The 19,874-nt window shown below is 39.0% G+C and overlaps 1 protein-coding gene across 3 annotated transcripts; it reads right to left on the bottom strand.

The window, feature by feature from the left end:
* Positions 1–1,070: 1,070 nt before the first annotated feature.
* Positions 1,071–18,723, bottom strand: sdhaf3 (succinate dehydrogenase complex assembly factor 3). 3 transcript variants are annotated; one of them, XM_031904443.1, is made up of 4 exons: positions 18,522–18,723; positions 16,775–16,967; positions 2,736–2,852; positions 1,071–1,408 (listed from the first exon to the last, which is right to left on the bottom strand). In XM_031904443.1, the coding sequence occupies exons 2-4, from the start codon at positions 16,952–16,954 to the stop codon at positions 1,211–1,213; spliced, it is 495 nt and encodes a 164-aa protein (XP_031760303.1). In that variant the 5' UTR covers positions 16,955–16,967; positions 18,522–18,723; the 3' UTR covers positions 1,071–1,210. The 3 variants fall into 3 exon arrangements, with proteins under 3 accessions (XP_031760303.1, XP_031760305.1, XP_031760304.1); XM_031904445.1 differs by lacking the exon at positions 18,522–18,723 and adding an exon at positions 18,370–18,457; XM_031904444.1 differs by lacking the exon at positions 18,522–18,723 and adding an exon at positions 17,704–17,824.
* Between the last annotated feature and the right edge of the window lie 1,151 nt (positions 18,724–19,874).

The raw sequence follows: 19,874 nt of genomic DNA, 5'->3' as shown, positions 1-19,874 counted from the left end.
GGAAAAACTGGATTTGGAAAAACATTTTTCCCCCTAGATAAAAAGCATGGAATAAAGTCATAAGTATTGTCCTCCTGTTGCCGGTGCTTTCAAGGTATGCTTGAATGCATATTACGAGTGCAATATACAGTACATGGTATTTAGTAAAAGGGAAGTTATCAAGTTGTATTTTGGTTGCAAGTTCAGCGTGATAGAGGTTTTTCTATGAAGTTAATATTATATAGGCATAGAATCCACAGCAGCCGAAGCCCATAATTTATAACATATATATATAATATATAACATAATCCAGAGGCTCATCCCTTTCTGGAACATGAGGACATTTGGGGAGTGAGTACTAATTTGGGGGCAAGAATACTCACCCTCAAATTAATTTTGTCATGGGAAACAATGTTTTTTCAAAACGCACCAATTAATAGAGCTTCTCCAGCAGAATCCTGCATTGTAATTCATTTTTCAAAAGATGTATTCATATATTTTATTTTGAAATTTGACATGGGGCTAGACATTCCTAGTTTCCCAGGTGTCCTCAGTCATGTGACTTGTGCTCTGATAAACTTCAGTCACACTTTACTGCTGCGCTGCAAGCTGGAATGATATACCATAAAAATCATGACAGAATACCTTTAACAAAAACTCTGGCTTGGAACCTTATGCATTACCCCAGAAACAGCAATATAGGACGACCTATTAAAAGTGTGCCTGTATCATGCAGCCTTAATGCACAGTTGGAAGCTCAGTTGGAAGACTATTGGTTGAAAATAAAATAGTGAATCTCAAAAGCTTTTTAGACTTTGTAATGGTAAGAGTCCCTATTCAACTCACCAGCTTGGTTGGGTACACTAATGTATGCACAAGTGGTCTTCTGCCTCTACAGCATGAACAGAGGGGCATGAAGCTAGACATCCAGACGCTGCAACAGTATAATATGTATTCGGCACAGTGTTATTTTAAGAGAATTTTCAGATTGCTTCTTTTCTTTTAATTGATTACCTTTTATTCTCTGTAGCTCTTCAGTTTGGCATTTAACTCCCTATCTGGATGAATAACCCTAGCAATAGGGCACCAGCTTTAAATGACAAAGAAGCAATTTATTGTTATTTCATACAAACATTATACATATTCTGAGGCACAATAACATTGCTTCGTGTAGACTGCATTTGAGGGAAATGGCACAAAACACAACGTCTCTTCACATAACATTTTGGGATCACTTCTGTCCATCCTCAATAACATCAAACTGATGTTTCTGTTTTGTAGTTTCCTGCATCAGTTCAAATAACTGTCCGATCTGTTCTTCACGGAAGCAATTCAGTTTCTCTTGTGATAACGAAGCCCCAAAGATTCCTTTCCCTCCTGAAGAGTGTAGCTTCTCATTAGCTTGTTTCCATAATAATGTGGCATAGACCTAAGATAGAAAGCAAACATAGCAAAATAAGTAACTTACATTATACAGTCTGGATTTCTAAAGCCATTCCCAACTCCTTCAGTGCAAGCTATCAGTATTTAAGGAGAACCCTAAAATGAATATAGCTAGCAATACTATATTTTATATACTGAACTTACCGTATTTTTCGCGCATAAGACGCACTTTTTCTTCCCCAAAACTGTGGGGGAAAAGTTGGTGCGTCATATACGGCGAACAGGCTCTTCCTCTATGTGCCGCGGCTCTCTGCCGCATTCTCGCTTTTATAAGGTTGCGCCCGTGCGTACTGACGTCACAACCTTATAAAAGCACAGAAGCAGCTGGGAGCCGCGGCACAGAGAGGAAGACATCACGGGAGCTGGAGGCCGCTTGGGGGAGGTTAGGGGGGAAATGAAAGGTGCTTGGGGGCCCTGGGGGAAGCTGAAGAATGCTGGGGGTGCTGTGGGGGAGCTGGAGGATGCTTGGAGGCCCTGGGGGACGCTGAAGGATACTTGGGGGGGGCGCCCTGGGGACGCTGAAGGATACTTGGGGGGGCCTGGGGGAAGATGAAGGATACTTGGGGGGGCCCTGGGGGACGCTGAAGGATACTTGGGGGGGCCTGGGGGAAGATGAAGGATGCTTGGAGGGGCCCTGGGGGAAGCCTCATTATGTGCGAGCCCAGAGACAATTAACTTTATACAGTTGATATAAAATATTTTACTACAGTATTTGGTTCAGAATCTTTTTTTTCTAGATTTTCCTCCTTTAAAATTGGGTGCGTCTTATATTCCAGAGCGTCTTATAGGGCGAAAAATACGGGTAACTTTAATTTGAACTTCAACATATGGTTCAGCATCTCTATAACAGTAATAATCCCCATCTTGGATTGTTAGAAGTGTCAGTGACACTCAAATGCTCAGCGGGCTCTGAGCAGCTATTAAGAATAGGGATGCACCGAACCCCCAAACACTCCCTGACGGATTCGGCTGAATACTGAACCGAATCCTAATTAGCATATGCTTCTTAGGATCGGGAAGGGAAAATGTTTTCCCCCTAACATCTAACCCTTCTGAATGCTAATTAGTGTATGATCATTTATGCTAATTAGGATTTGGTTCGGCGCAGAGCAAGGATTCGGCAAAAAACGAATACTTTAAAAAAAAAAGGCTGGATTAATCCAGAATCCAAAAGTAAATAATGGAAAATCTTATAACTCAAGGGGAGCAGTGTGACTGCTGATAGTTCTTTTCTTGCACGGTGGCAAAGAATTCTATAAAATAAAAAGAAAATACCAATAAAAAGCTTAAATCCGTCACAGACTGCACAGTACCAGAGCTAGGAATGACAGAGATCCCACTCTCAGAGAGCCCTTGTAGGGATGACACAGGTTACAAAGGAACCATCCATCAAAGTTATCTAATGAGCCCATCAGAGTTTTATTCTGACACTGTAACACACAAAACAAGATAAAATCAACTTGTTTATGAACTGTATGTGTTAATAGGTCCAAAAAAAGGACAGTCAGAAAGAACTCAATAGGTACATATTTACATTTTTATTTAAAAAGGGGCTTTTAGGAATTAAGATATTTCATGATTGATTCTCGGATTTTGACTGAATAGTTGGATTATTTGATTCCATCTCTTAAATGCTTATAGATATGTAGAATAAAGGAGCTGCCTTTCAGGATGGAAATGGCCACAATAAAAATAAAAGGAACAGACTGGGAGATTTGCCACAAAAGCATACAGTTCTGCTTTGCAATTGAATGTGTTGTTTCCTAGGCAACAAGGCCATTGACCAAGTAACATTTATATCCCCCATATGTAATAAAAGTTTGCCCAGTAGCAGTAACCTATAGCAACCAATAAGATGATTGCTTTTAAACAGGTGACCAGTAAATTCTACCTAATTGGTTGCTATGGGTTACTGCTCCTGGGCATACTTTGTGTCTTTTATGAAATAACCCCCATAGTCATAAACTTAGTACAGAAAGAAAACCTGAATGTTTGATATCTGGATAGGAATTACATTCAGTTGACATAAGCTGGCCATACATGTACAGTACTAATAATAATGTAAGAAACTAGGTACGTGTATGGGGGCCCACTGATCCTGACTGACATCCATGTATTTAAGATAATGGTGATTCTGGATCAGGCAGGTTTGAACATTTCATGTGCCAGTGCCCATATTGCCCAGTGTATGGTGCATCAGGGGATGAGGACATAAAGCCACAGCTGTTGTGCCTGAATAACTGAAACCACAGTAAGGCCCCTTAATTACTCTATTCAACCTGTAAGGCATGCCTAATTGGGCCATGTATTTCTGCTCATAGACTGAAACCTGAACAAGTAACTGTACAATTACAGGTATGGGATCCGTTTTCTGGAAGTCGAATTACGGAAAGTCCATCTCTATTTTAAACAAATTATTCAATTTTTTTCTTTTCCTCTGCAATAATAAAACTGTACCTTGTATTTGATCCCAACTAAGACATAATTCATTCTTACAGAAGGCCAAACAATCCTATTTAAATGATTTTTTTAGTAAGCTAAAGCTATGGAGATCCAAATTACAGAAAGAGCCCTTATATCTGGAAAACCCTAGGTCCCAGCTGGGTAACAGGTCCCATACCTGTACTAAAAAAATGTATAAACAACTGTGAAGTTTACAAAGAGTTAGTTCAATATTATATAACTATTTACTTATCAGAAGAAATGAGGCACAGCAATATCTCAAATATATACTCATTTATTATTTTAATTTATTTTAATTTACACAACCAAGATAAAGACTGCCTTGTCCACCCAATTGGGGTCCAAGTTTAATTGATAAGACCACACTCTCAATCGTTATGGCAATAGAGTAAGATTACGAGTGTTTTGCTGCCTTTGTGATCATCAGCTTGAAGGGCAATCAGCAAAATACTCATTTTGAAGCAATAATCAACTGACTTTCAATTGTGCCGGTACTCCCACTGGAATTCGCATGGGTGGCAAAACACTTGCAACTACACCATGTGACATCCCTTGGTGACTTCTTCAGCTGTCCAATGTAGTCTGAAGAAAGCACTCGGGTAACTTATGGTGGCCATACATGTTACAATTATGATTTTTCCTGCAACCATTGGTTCGTACCCTCCACTTACATTCAGAGACGAATCATCAGAAATGCAGGTAGAAGCAAAAGAATTATCCCCCCGTCTGATGATTCCTGATGATTTACCTTCGGGCGCAATTGTCGAAACAATACCATTTTTAGTGGCCCAAAGAGTTTTTTATTTGCCTCCAGATTTTCCTGGGTTCTGGTTCTTATAAATATATATTTATAAACCCTTACCACAGGGTCCACATTTGGTTTAGGGTGGGCCACCATGTTCCCTCTTTATAAGAAAGAAAAATATCTATTCCCAGCATTAGTTCCCAACTCCTGCTCAACAACAATAATGCTTAGAAGAATGTTTCTTCACAGTAACTTTTCTTTGTTTCTTCCTGTTTAACTTCAGTATTTAATTTTTGATGCACAGAGCCAAGTCTCGGTGGAGAGTGTGCCGAGGAAGTTTTAGAAAACAATCTAATTCTTTTCCCTGGAAATAGCATAAACATTTCCATTTACTCACTTTACCCAAGGCACTGATGCATCATAACAAAGGCACAATATGAGTGTATATGTAATGAAAGTGCAATGCAGACAATTGTGTCCATCTGTTCTAACGAGGGAGGTGCTGCCAAAATCTCTTGCATATTTAATGTAAAGCTGTAGTTTGTAAAAGCCATGTTTGTTCTTGTAACCATTATTTACCAGTAAATATGTGATTAGGAGGGAGGGGAGCACTTGGCTATTGTCTTTAATTTCCAGTACTATAATACTCAGCGGGGGCACTTGCTGTACAAGTCTTATGCATTTGATACATACAAAGATAGTGAAATTTTCTTCAGGAAAGAAATGCAATTTAAATTATTTACAACAACTGCGGCGCTTACTATTCTCCTATTTGTAAGTTCCTATTCGTCTACTTAGATTTTAAGCTCTATGGGGCAGGGGACTCCTGTACTTTATTATCATATTGTAACTAGTCTCCAATGTATTGTTCTACTGTAAAGTGCTGCATCACAAGTAGTGCTATATAGATACAAATATACATACTGTATATACAAATATAATTATTGTATCCTTATACTTTTACAGAACTTTTTCTCAAAGCTTACAAAACAGGAAATGAAGACCCAGCCCTGGAGAGCTTACAATCTACTATATACAGCCTGAAGCACAAAATAAGGAAAGTCATAGAGCTCAGGATAACATTCCTCAAAGCCATAAGCAAAGCAGCTACTGTGAGCTTAATACAGGCACGTGACATGGATACAGACTGCAATAAAAAGCTTAAGGTGGCTATATTTTGAGCCCTTCAGTCCAATTCGGTAGCTTATATGCCCATGTATCCGCCTTCTGATGGTACTACTCAACTGGTATCTGCCCGAAAATCTTTCAGATGTCAATTGGGAACAAGTGAATCTTATAGTATATGGCCAGCTTTAGCCACACTGGTATCATTTACTTGGGCATTTTATTTATATTTTGGTATACATGCAAACTTTGTATGTGTTATGAAAGTAATCTTACTTTAACATGTAGCATACTGGTGTCCCTGGTGCCCCAGGTACAATCTGTTCTCAATTCTGCTGCTTTATAATTATTTTACTACTACAGCAACACCCTCTAAGGTCACCCATGGGTCTCATGAGTTTACCCGCACGCCAAGTGGGGTTGGGCCATGCAATGACTCAACCAGCAGGTCGTAGGTGGGGGTCGTACCCACCCCCAACACAAACCCCCCCTATATGTACCCTGTACACTGACAACTGCCTGATAGAAGGACCGACACCTCAACGGTGACATCACTAGGGTTGCCATGTTTTGTCAGCAAAATAGTAGTGGCTGAGCTGGACTCATGATATGACACATCCATGACATAAATTACTCTGAAATTAATTTATCTACTGCAAAACAAGTTGACAGAACCAGGTTTTCACACTTCCTTAAATAACTATTACGATTGTATAACTTTATTTCATTCAGAACATATGCTTTCAGTTTTAAAAAAAAAAAAACTGACAAGATTATTAATGAAAAAATATTAACTAAAAAAGTCTCATCTGTCCACAGGATGGTTTCTTAACAGGATTTAAGCTTATTCAGGTATGTTTTGTCGAGCAGCAGAATCACCCTGGGTCTCCCCATCATACAACCCCCTTTCACTGTTCTGCCCGAAGGTCAGATGAAAATCTGTAAAATAGGTCTGGATATTGTACAATCATTTTCTTACATAAATAATGGATGGTAGAGGAACATTGTGGTTTCTGGAGATGGACTCCTAACCTTAAGGCTAATGATTCAACCAGCAGGTCGTGGGTTGTGCTTAATCCCAAAAAGAGATTTAGTGGGCCGCAATAAATCTCTGCTACCGCGGGCAACTAATCTCTCGGAAATGCCTTTCCACCGGCAACAAAGGTAATCACTGGTGGAAAGGCCTACGCATTGCTTCGACTTTCCAAAGTCGCTCAAAGTTGCCTGCAGGTGGCAACTTTGAAAAACCAAAGCAATGCATTTCGGAGATCACACGCGGTAGCAGAGATCATTCATGGCCGACTGAATCTTTCTGTGGGACAGACAAAGCCTATGAATGTCCATGCTTTCTTACAAATTTCTGTCTCACCCCCTCAGTTCTTCATATTCAGCATGGTGCACACAGACAATTCAAACTCTTTGAATGCAATTTTTATATTGAAAGCTGCAGATCATCACTGGTAACTTAAAATCACCTGCTTGGTATCCAAATATTCCTTTTTTATATTTAATTTTGAAATCTGACACGAGGCTAGACATATTCTCAGTTTCCAGGTGCCCTCAGCCATGTGACTTTTGCTCTGATAAACATCAGTCTCTCTTTACTGCTGCGCTGCAAGTTAGTGATATCACCCACTCCCTTTCCCCCCAGCAGCTGATCAGTAGAACAATGGGCAGGTAGCAACATAGCAGCTCCCCGACACATGCATTGCTATAAATGCTTCCATGCCCCACCTAGTGGTAAACATGAAAATAGCAACATAGTAAAACTCCCAAGTTTGGCCATGACTCCTTTATTTACATTGAGTAGGATAAACAATAGCTTATCTGAAAGCACAGCTAGTTACAACTAAAAATTATAAACATTATATGTAAAAAATATACATTTATTGGTTTAGGAATAACATTTTTTAATGGTAAAGTGAATTACTTGCAATGTACACAGGTGTAAATTAGTAGTACAAATTACACCATAAAATCATGACTCATTAATATAATTTAGATATGTTGTTGAACAGACTGACAAATGGAAGTAGACAGCACAGATATATGTTAAACTACGTTGGCATCAATCCAGTAGAAACCACTAAAAACAAGCTAGGCCATGATATGTCTGGGTCTTACCTTTATCATGTTTCTTATAAAATGGTAAGAGGGTATATTGCCAAGCAACAACACAAAGCTATAAAAGATGGGACTCGAATCCAGCAATTGTGCTAGGAAAGTTTCTTTTATATTGGGATCTCTGCACACAACGTTTCAGGCGATGCTCCCCCTTCCTCAGGTGCTCCCCCGAAAACCCTGTGTGCAGAGATCCCAATAAAAAAAGAACATTTCTTAGCATAATTGCTGGATTCGAGTGCTGTCTGTTACAGTTTTGTGTTGCTGCTACGTATTGGGCTCCCGGGCAACAGAGCTTACAGATTTGAGCACCACTGCAATCATTGAACAATTTTTCACAAGACTGGGAAGTAAGTTGTATTGCCAAGCATAATGGCTTTTGTACCTATTCTTCCAATTTCACCTACAGCTTTGACTGTTCCTGGTTGAAAGATATAAAGTGGGTAAATGTATCACTTCAGGGGTTTTTAACAAATATGGTTGTGTTTTTTCGCTTCATGTTTATTTCCTGAACCTTTATAAATATTTTTATGGGGAAGATATAGTTATATAAGTCATCCGATAGCCAGCAGGGCAAAAATGTGTCATTAGGAGGAGTAAGAGAATATAGTTTATTCTGTATAGAAATGTAGAACTCAACTTTCACTCCGCTTAAAACATAATTATACTTTGGACATGTATCTGTTTTACAGACAATTGTAGAAAATACAACGCATCAAGCTATGCTCTGTATAACTAAATCTCATTTTCTTACGTTCCCTTTCAGAGACTGATATTTTACCCTGCGGCAGACAATTATGTCCCCCGTAGATCAAACTCCTACTATTCGCAAACAAACCCCATATGAAAAGCATCAGCGATGCTCACACATATAATCTGCCACTGTATACCCCCGGCTGCCACTCAAGGCAAGCATTATAAGTCACACAAAGGGCAGCAGCTGGAGAGGAGGGATGCTCAATACAATAGTTTTTTGAAAAATAAAACTTCTTGTGAAGTCCGGGAGAATCATTAAAGCATTTCAAACCATGTCAAATCAGAGTGAGGCCGGATAGAGTTCTGATCATGACAGTTGAGATCTATAAATTATAGGATAGGGCAAGATCCAAGATGAAGATGATTTCAATTTCACCTCAGTGTATTGCTCCCTATCATGAAATTGACTGAAATATATTTTCTTTTCATTTAGGTTGATTTAATAAGCAATGTGTGACCCTTGGTGACTTACAAACCAGAGCCACAGTTCTCCTGTTTGAGTGCTGACTTTCCATGTTTGCACAGCAAACATGGAAAAAGAAGACAATTATTGCCACCATATACAAGGACACACATATTATTATCTACATGGAATTACTGGGTTTGCTCTATGACAGGGGTGGGCAAACTTTTTGGCTCAGGGGCCAAATTCACTTACAGCCGGGCCAGCGTTACACCCAGGCCTGCCATCAGAAATCACGGGACCTCTCAGCTCCCCCCCAGCATCCCACAGCTCCATTCCCCAGTATCCTGCAGCAACCCCCCCAGCATCCTCCAGCTCCACTCCCCAGCATCCTCACCAACATCCTTCAGCTCCACTCCCCAGTATCCTGCAGCACCCCACCCCAGCATCCTCCCCAACATCCTCCAGCTCCACTCCCCAGCATCCTCCAGCTCCCCCCCAGCATCCTCACCAACATCCTTCAGCTCCACTCCCAAGCATCCTGCAGCTCCCCACCCCAGCATCATCCCCAACACCCTCCAGCTCCACTCCCCAGCTTCCTGCAGCTCCCCCCCCCAGCATCCTCAAGCTTTATTCCCCAGCATCCTCCCCCCACCCTCCTTTCATAGGGTCTTGTATGAAAAGTAAAGTTATGGGGACAATACAAGGCCCCCTAGAATTCTGCAACCCCCAGCATGCTTGTATGAACATCACGCAAGTAAGGGGCTGTTTCAGAGGACACCCACCTACCTCCCATTCTGTAGCACCACTGTATGCAGAGCTGGGTGAGAATTTTTTTTTTTTTTTAATAGGGACTGCAAAATGCAGAAGGGTCATGCATAAAAGTGCCCGCACTGCAGTACAAGAATGTTCCTGCTATTAAAACAGCATAACGATTTCACATATTTTCAAACACACAACAGGGCCTTAAAACATATTAAGCACCGCGCTCTTTCTCACAGGAGCCACATATTCTTTTGCAGTCTTTCCGTAATTGTGCAATGATTTCCTGCTTGATAGAATATTAATCAAATACACAGGGGTTGAACTATTTAGTGTCAGTAGTCTGAAGGCGTGCTGTTCTCTTCTAATTGCTTTAATTGCAGGCAGGATGATCACTTTAACTCTCTATTGATTTTTTCCCTGTATGCTTTTGGCATTAACCTTTGAAATATGCTCCATTTGCAGCAGCGGCAACTTGGATCTGAACGAAGTTCTTTTCGTTTTGTTCTACTTTTCAATCTAAATTGCTTTAGTTTAGCTGAAATAATTAAAAATGTGGGAGATAAAAGGTGAGTACTGGGAGATACAATATATAAGATTAAGTCTAATGGGCAGATGCCTCAGCCTGTGTTGTTGTGAATAACAGCATCCTTACGGAGATAGGTAAATAAGGCAATGAGTCAAGAGCTGACACGGAAGGTTGGTCCCCATGCAGTGATGTCACTTTGACATAATGATGAGTCATATGAGCCTTGCCCCAATTAATTAAATTATAGAGCACTCACTACAGCAGGAGCCTGAGCTTCCGGAGTAGGTAATCACTCAGTTAATCAAATTTAAGGACTTGTGTAATGATTATAAATCTTTATTCTAACTTGGTGATACCAGTTTGCCAAAGTAGAAATATTAAAAGGGGGAATTACATTAACATTTTAATCAACAGCAGTGTTAAATAATAATAGGGAATTTTACTATACATCCCCTTGCTCTTTGGCTGTCGGGATCACACTGGGATCCCATTAACTGCCCTCTAGGCTGCCAACTAGCAAAGCAATGGGAAAGGTCAGGCAGGCCCATTTGTGCTCTCCTGCAGAGCCAAGGCCTATTTCCTACTGAATGTGACTCTGCAAAGAGACTGCTCTTTCTTTTATCTATAGTGAACTGTTAGTCTAAAACACTGTCATGACTAAAAGACTGTCAAAGTTGCAACTCAACACATCTTGCACTACATACATACAACAGTTAGCTTGATAGCCTTTTTTTGTTGATTTGTTTAGTAGGTACTTTCTGTCCATAAAGAGGAACTATACTTATATAAACTTCATCTTTCTGAAATAAGAAGCTTTCTAAATATAATCAATTAACAAATTCTGTTACCATTTCTGAAATAAATAAGTAACTATTCACTATCTCTCAGCAATTTGTCTCTCTTCATTTTCTCTTACTGCAGGAATTGGAATCAGCCTTTCAATGACAGGTAGCTCTAATGCATCCATTGGGGGGTGCTCCCTTTATATTAGAACTAGCTCTTTCAAAATAACCAAAAATACTGTCTCTCTACATGCAGGATATGTGCCGGAGTCAGTTATTTTGTTAGATGTTGTTTGTGCTGGAGTTGGTTGAATTAGCTCTAATATATTTGCTAGGAAAGGGAGCCCCCCCTAAAAAATCTATTAGGTCTATACATCAATAAAACTCTGACCCCGACCTCTGCATGAAGAAAGAATGGAGAGAGAGATAATATAAACAGTAATTTAATTATTTTAAAACAGCCCAACTAATTGACTGTATTTAGAAACTTCATTATTTCCATGACATAAAGTTTATATACAATTTTCATTTTCATGATAGTTCCCCTTTAATCTGAAACTGCCAATGATAAAATGTATATGTTCAGCAACCTAAAACTACTTACTACATATAAAATATATATGTATAGAGATTAATATGACTGAATAAAACTACTGGCTGCCTGAGTGTTTAGCCATATTAATAATGACTACAAGACATATTCTAGACAGGGCTTTACCAATGCTTTGTAAAGGGGAAGAATAGCACTCTCCTTGCATGAATATATATACCTTTTTAATACAGGACAATATGTTGTTGCCCCTTCCTGCTTCTGATGAACATTGCTAGCTCCAGCTAAGTTTATTATCCACAATTACCCCCATGTCCTTCTGATTTAAGGAATAATATTCAAAAAATATCTAGCGCCGAAAAAATGCTAAATTCTGCAAAAATAAATCCTTTTTAGTGTACAGGATCAAAATAAATGCAATGTCAAGTAAAACTACTAATTTTTCTTTTTTGTTCTTACTGGCCCTTAAAGACACTACCAAAGAAAAGAAAGCTGTTTAAGAACATCCCTGAGCCGGCCTGTCTCATCATATAACCAGCCTCGTGTGATGCAGGAAGAGACAATAATAGTGAATCACAGGCTTTAGGCAATACTTGGAAAGAGAATGATTCCAGGATTTCTGCACCATCAGCAAAATAAAAAAGAAGGAAATATATTGGATTTGACTTCTTGCTTTAAAACGCAATACAAAATAGATTTCTCATCTGCTGAAAAGCCATTGTGGCACCAGTAGGGAAACAGTTTATCTAAGATACTGAATATTACATTTACAAATCTACCTGCAATTTAATAATGGTTAGGCTGGGAAAACAATCTTTGGACTAGAAATGTTATGAGCGCTCCTGCAGTGTTTCAATGTTGCCTTTCAACAGTATGCCAGGAGCAGCAGCTTGCTCACTTATCACAGCAGCTAGGCATCAGTTTGGAAGTCAGAATGGAAGATGGCCTGAATAGAAACATGAGTAATAAAAAGCTAAGGATAAATGCCTCAGAGCTAATCTGTTTTTGGTTGCTGTGGTCAGTGACCCCAGTTACCAGATGGCTTTTTTAGTTGCAAGTAGGAAGGCTATTATTTTGAATATCTAAATAAAAACAAAGACCTACAGAATAACTGCATACAGCATATCAAAAGTTTAATTGAATGTAAACTTCCCTTGCATCACAAGTTCATCTTTTTTCATGAGTGTATCGTAAAGGTGCCAGTTTGGCCTGGGCAGCTACCTGCGCTTTAACCTAAATCAGTCTTTCATATCAGAATCTGCTTGGAATTGGCTGAATTCTACATGAGCTGGTCAGTCAGGTACCTACCAAAATTCCAATTTAACCATCACTTTATATTTTTTGGTAAAGTTTACAGACATTTTTGTGATGTCTTTAAAAACAACAAAAACAGAATAACAGCATTTTGCTTCCTCCAATCAAGTCCTCCTTCATTAGCAGTACAGGGGAATTATTAGTCCCTTTTACCCATTTTAACCCATTTTAGCCCGATGACAGACAAGGAGAATAGTCATCCTGCAATTAAAGGAGAAGGAAAAGCAAAAACTAAGGGCTACATTCATCAAATCACAAGTTCAAGTAAAATGCCAAAATGGTTTATAACAATAATATTGCACACACAGCCCTTATGATATCTGGAGAATTTTCAGTTCAGATAGAACTGCATTTCTCCCTGACAGTAGTAGGTGCCCACTCCTGACTACCACTCCTTGAGTAAGTGTAATGTATAGTAATATAATGTATAGTGTAAGCCCTGACAGCGCCGACAGCTACAGCTGCAAGTGCTCAAGTAAATTCCAAGTGGAACTAAGCTGTTTATTCCTCCTATACAAGGTTAAGCAAGACATGATGTATGTTTCTGCTGCTCTACTTTTTTTAGTGGAAGTCATGGAGATTTGTGTTGTTTGCTCTCACTGTTCCTCATTATTAGATTCCAGCATTGCAACTGCCAGCAGCCCCCCCAGCCTATGGAATTGTAGCTTAGCATCTGATTAGTTGCCAAGCAGATGAAGCATTGTAGAGTGCCTCTCTCTCTAATATAGTTCACTTTTATATTTCATGTGTTGACTTATGCTATCAAAAAATGTAGCAATAACTATTTTCCATATCATTTTACTTTTTAAATGTATCATTAGAAACAAGAATAGTTATTATTGTTATAAGCCATTTTTGTTATTAGTTGCATATAAATGTTGTTGAGAAAGAACCTGAACTAGAGGAGATGCTCTCAGTGCACCACACTCATTTGTCCATTCCTGCTTCTCAGCTTGTTGTGCCTTATTTAGCCATGTTTCTGACGTGGGTGAGCAAGTGCTGTCCCCGGGAGAATAATGACACTCACAGCTGTCAAATCTAGATCTCTGCAGTCTCTCGGGAGCGCATCCCCATCCACATGACAGTTGTACAGTGAAGCTGAAGCTGACAGAGGGACAGGAAGCAGAAGCATTTGCTATTCTGGACAGCGAGTGCCAGGGCACACATACAGACATCCTCCAATTTAATAAGCAAGGAAGAAACTTCTTCTAATAATCCTACTCTATTGTTTAAAGGTTTCTACGTGAGATGTGGCAGTGGTAAGCCTTGCCATCCCAATGGGGTGACTAATACATGCCTTGTGGCAGATCTAGAGGCAGTATTATTTCACTGTACCACCTGTACCAATGGAACTCATATATGAGCATATATTGTACATACACGCATAATAAATACACTGAATTCATTTGTTTCTGCTTTGCTTTGGGAGCTAGCTTAGTATCTAGAACAAGAAATATTTTAGAGGTACAGCCTCCATATTAGGTAAAATACTACATATAGTGTAATATCTGCATCTAATATTCTGATTGCATTTTGCTGGTGTCAAACAACTAACATGACTGTAAATTACATTAGGAAATTTTGATTTATCAGTTATTAGATAAGAGTAATGGTATCATGATTTAGCTTGAATGGTACAGTATCTATCTTTCAATATCATTTAAAAAACGTACTGTCTCAATGTAAGTTTAGTGGGGAAGGGTGCAAAGTCTCTTGCCTCCAGACAGAAGCCATAATTCACAGGCAAAAATGGTGTCATTTTAGTATAGAATAAAAGACTTAAATTGGAATTTACCATGAGGGCTTAGCGTATGCACATAATTGCATCCTAAGCAGAAATCAGAAGTCCAGTGGATAGAGAATGGTTGGTGTGAAGCCAGGAAGTAACTACTTATAGTGGATCTGGCTATTTAGGAACTGTGCCAAAAGTATTGCCTCTGGGGGTAACTTTGTATATGACAAACACAGATCCCAATTTAATTCTACTGTATATCAATCTTCAGCAGCAGGCAGAGAGCAAGCTTCAGGGGCAAGGACCTAAGGTGCTCTAATATTCTGTGTAGAGTACTCATAAAAATGAGAAAACAGCTATTGTGAATGTAAAGATAGTGTATGGACGCAATATGCAAAAGAAGCTTTTTTGGTTACAAGGTATGGGCTGTACAGGGCTCAAAAGGGCGTGCTGTGCCACAATAATAGTTGAAATGGGTGCACTGATTCTAGGTATAAATGCAGGAATAATAATCAGGTTACAGAATTTTGGATCCCTAATCTCCAGTTTGGAAACACAGGTCAATACTGCCACCCTGTGGAAGTTTTTGATTATTACAATTTACATTCCACATTTTCCTTTCAGAGGTATTTGTCTTAAAATGACAGTCATTTGCATGTTTCAGGTAATGAAATGGGATTCAAGCACGTGTAAATCTTGAGAAAGTTGTGGCAAACAATTTGGGGCAACATCACGTCTGGCTTGTCAATGATACCATCAGTTTCTTATTTGCATAGTGCTAATCAGTTTCAGCCATAGACTCAACCAGCAAGGGCAATCCTGGAATTACGACTAGGCCCAGGCTGGCTCTAATTCAAGGTTCCCTTGTATGCTCAACACCAGTACATGTATGGGCTTAAGTAGTTTTGTGAATAGCATCAGAGCAGGAGTGATTTTGTGTCCATTCTAGCACTTTGCAGTTACCTTCCAAAATTAGCCATATTAAAAACAAGGAGAACACACATTTTAGCATTCATAAAAGGAGGGGTTTAATTACTGCATAGTCGTGTTTATGAAACACCATTTTTTACCAATATGGTATCAATAGTGTATGTATTATGAAAGGTTTTGCAGCCTAAGTTGGCCACAGGAGGGTTATAACGAAAGATATAGATAACAGGCAGATAGATAAATATTTAATGTTCTTGTTGTTATAAACCCCAAATACCTACTGTTTATGGAACCACCCACTGGTGGAACAGTACCCTACAAAACTAACCTAAGGGGTGTATATGTAAAGGAAAAAAATGCAAAAATCATACATAATCCTGCATAATTGTGATTTATGAACAAATTTAGGAAAAACAATAAACGAGTCGAGGTAGCGCAAAAAATCACATATCAAGTTTTCCATGCAGATTCAAGTAAGTTAAGACTAATGAAAAAAAACTTGCTGGAAAAAAAATTCAGCTTGCCAAGATGTTAAAGGTATACTTTCCATTGACCTCTACAGTGTCTTGAATGGCATTAGCTGGCTTAATAACCTTTTTTTCTTATTTTTGTTAAATCACTGGAAAATGCAAATTGTGACTTTCAGCGATTTTGTGCAAAACATGAAAAAAAACAAAATCCCTATTCATAAAGCCCCATTCCCTAGGCTTTATGATGATATTGTAGAAGTGCTCACCATTTAAGATCTTTGCAATTACTAAGGATGCTCTATTCTTCCCACTGCTAAGAGCAAAGAGGGGGTCAAACAGCACATACAGTAAATGAGTAGGTATGTCCTGGTTTTACAGAGATGTTTAGGGGCATGTGAGAATTCACACTTTGAAAATATACTTTAGAAAAGTAGAAGAGTGTGCTGAGCTCTACTTTCACTATGCCTGAGGGCCAATCATGCAAAAGTCTACACAGGACGAAGGGGAGCATACCTTTTTTTATTCCCTTTCCAGTCAATATAAATATGATGGCACACAAGTAGCCTATGCTGCACTGTACATGGAGTAGGTCTGGATAAAATTTGGAAAAGCAAACAACAAGTTTTTGGCTTTAGTTGGCCTTTAACAATGCATTCTCTAGTTTGCCTACCTCCCACTCCTCCATAAATAATTTGGCCTCCTGAGGACTGGCATTTTTGTGTCTTCTAAACTCTTCCTTGACATACTGATCTCCCAAGGCTTTGAAGTGCAGAGGAAGCATGCGATGAAGAACTAGGATCCTCTTATAGAGGGACCTCACATTCTGAACATGAGATGGGAGACTGGCCATTTGGCAATCCCAACTGCAGAGAAACAAAGGCAAAGGAGAACATGAACAGCACATATATAATCATCAAATGCAGTGTGCAATATTCAGTACAATTCTACTGCCTGCACTTCTGCTACTGCATACACACCAGAAGGGCCTCATATGTCTTGTATGTCTGTGTCTTGTACTCTATGGGGGAGATTTTCTAATCCACGAACGGTCTGAAGGCGTCCGAATGCGTTTTTTCGTAATGATTGATATTTTTGTGACTTTTTCGTCGCCGTCGCGCTTTTTCCGTCGTCGTCGCGACTTTTTCGTATATTTTTCGCGACTTTTTCGTCGCCATCGCGAAAAAAAAACGGATTGGTTTTTCCGCCATTTACTATCGCTCAATACGAAAAAATCGCGACGGCGATGAAATAGTCGCACAAAATACAATAAAGTCGCGACGGCGATGAAAAAGTCGCAAAATTTGCGTTTCCAATACAATTTTTTCCCTTTCGGGATTTGGATTCGTGGATTAGTAAATCTGCCCCTATGTCTTGTATCAGGTTCCTGCTTGCCGTTATACTATTCCCAGCATGCCCTAAAAGATTTCCACTGTTAAAGGGGTGCAATGAAGTAAGATCAACAACATCTAGGAGGGCTATGCTTTTTGATGTTCGATTATTCTTAAATTAAACCGAGATCTCTCTCTGCGTTAAGCTACTATTGTACTTTAGCCCTTTGCTCTATCAGTATGATACATGTATCTTTACATTATACTCAACTTTTCGCGAGCCTTAACTGACCCCAAGTTCTATGGATACTTCCTTGAGTAAAGAAACATATTTACAACTAAGTGGAGTTTTTGTAGCTGTAGCGTGAGTCCAGGCAGTTTATCTAAAAAGGGTAAACATAGCATTGGTTATGGTTAATCGCATTCCCAGATCACTGGAAAAGTCAGGGATATGTTTAATAAATACACATTGCAGGGCAGCACTGATTGCATTAATTTTATACTGCAATCCGTTCTGCTTAGTGGATTTTTGAGGAGGGTTTCAAGTAATCTTGTCAGCCTTTACTACAACTGTTAATAAAATGCACCTCAGAAATACCAATATTACTATCCAGAGACAAATAACAATAATAATGATGGGTCAGTGTGGAAAGGTTAGACTGCGCTCGCTGCCATGCAGGTTACTCATTGTATGGGAAATGCCAGGCCACTGATTATACCAAACAGGAAAAGGAATAGTCATGGCATTTAGCTATATCAGTGACAAGTATATAAATATAATTTGCCCCTGAAATACCATAATTATGTAATAAGAAGGACTGATGTTATATAATAATGTTAAATAAACCATTCACAGTTTACTGCTAATTAATCAATATTTAGGCAACAAGCTATTAATGAGCAATATTAGGGAACTTTCATCCATACTGCCATTCACCTGCACCAGGGTCACACTGTAAAAGCCCAATGTATGGCATAAAACAAATATCAAAAATAAGAAAACCCCGACGCCCACACACACAGTCTCCAGGAAAGTCAATAAGAAATAAATAGTAAGTTTATAAAAATGATCTCAGAAAGGTGACTTACTCGACTTGCCGGAGTTGAAACCCAGAAATTTGTACCGTTCGGGCCACTGTACAACAAGCTTTTCAGGAACGTTTACGGGATTGGTTTATGCAAGACAGGAAGCTAACTAGTATCCTTCTTTGTTATGGGTGATCCTATGACTACTTTATTTCGATCGCAATGAGTCTGTTGTTTTATGTTAATAGTAGTGATTTTTTTGTTGGTCTCTTTGCGTTGAGTCGAAATATTATGTATCACCACTTGATAATAAAGGTTTTCCCAGTTAGTATCTCGAGTTATATGTTTGCGAGGAAGGCTGCCCCACTTCCGGTTGGCCCGTATAGCTAATGCTGTTGTTACTGTACATGGTTCTGCCCCACTTCCTCTTATTAGTCTGGTAGCGCAAAAGAAGGCTTTAGTCTATTGCTATATAATTCGTTGATTATGCCTTCTAATTAACAAGATGTGTGTGTATTGTGCGGTGTGTGGCACTGTATAGTGAGTCTGTGCAGTGCTGGAGATGAGAGGGAATAGGGCAATGAATTCTGCAGTTACCATACTGCCCATATTATAGTTACATTACATTACATTAACATTTATTTATAAAGCGCCAACATATTCCGCAGCGCTGTACAATAAGTGTTCGTAGTAATAAACTAAGAATAAATGTATACGTTATCTAAATGTCAGCTCGGTGCGTGTAGGGCTCAAATTACAATTATAAAGGAAAAGAGTATGCGCTCCTATTTCTAACGTGTTGATGATTTGGGCAAACTGGAATACTGTAAAATGTCTGGGATTTTGACTATTCCCAAACCATATAGTGGATTCAGTGCATCCCTGTTATTTACCTATTTATATTCTTCAGAAGTTTTACTTAATCTTTAAATGTAATGAACTATTCATATTGTAACCCCTATTTGGCTGTAAAACAGTCAAACATCAGCTAGGATAGGTTAGAGCATGGGGTATATGCGACTCTTGAACGGCCTTCACTAAATGGAAGTAGCCTGGGGTGTAGCTGTGTCCAGCATGGTGTTTTAATAAGAGAAGAAATGTTTCTTCATTTTCTCATTAAAATCAGGGGTTATAAAACACTTAAATATGCACTTTAGAGCCATCAGACATCTCCCATTAATATCCATGACCGGCACAAGGGCTGTCACAAATTTCTCCACAGGATGAAATACACTGGCAAAGGAGAACTGTGTGTCATCAGCCTAATGGACCAGTAACACCAACAAATGAAAAAAGATTTAAAGAACTAAACCCTAAAACAATCACATGAATAATCACAAATTCTCTAGCAGGTATTAGGTTCATCTATGAAACAAACTGATGCTACAGAGCTGATTATTAAATTCTGATGCAAAT

This window comes from Xenopus tropicalis, chromosome 6 (assembly GCF_000004195.4).
Source record: "Xenopus tropicalis strain Nigerian chromosome 6, UCB_Xtro_10.0, whole genome shotgun sequence".
Lineage (NCBI taxonomy): Eukaryota > Metazoa > Chordata > Amphibia > Anura > Pipidae > Xenopus > Xenopus tropicalis.
Note: the sequence above shows the minus strand (reverse complement) of the source record. Positions and strands in the feature narration are given on the sequence as shown.

Excerpts from the sequence above, each read along its gene's own strand:
- sdhaf3 (XM_031904443.1), bottom strand. The coding sequence starts at position 16,954 with ATGGCCAGTCTCCCATCTCATGTTCAGAATGTGAGGTCCCTCTATAAG. Across the intron at positions 2,853-16,774 it reads TATTTATGGAGGAGTGGGAG|TGTCAGAATAAAACTCTGAT; the intron begins GTAGGCAAACTA and ends TGTGTGTTACAG. Across the intron at positions 1,409-2,735 it reads CTCTGTCATTCCTAGCTCTG|GTCTATGCCACATTATTATG; the intron begins GTACTGTGCAGT and ends TTTCTATCTTAG.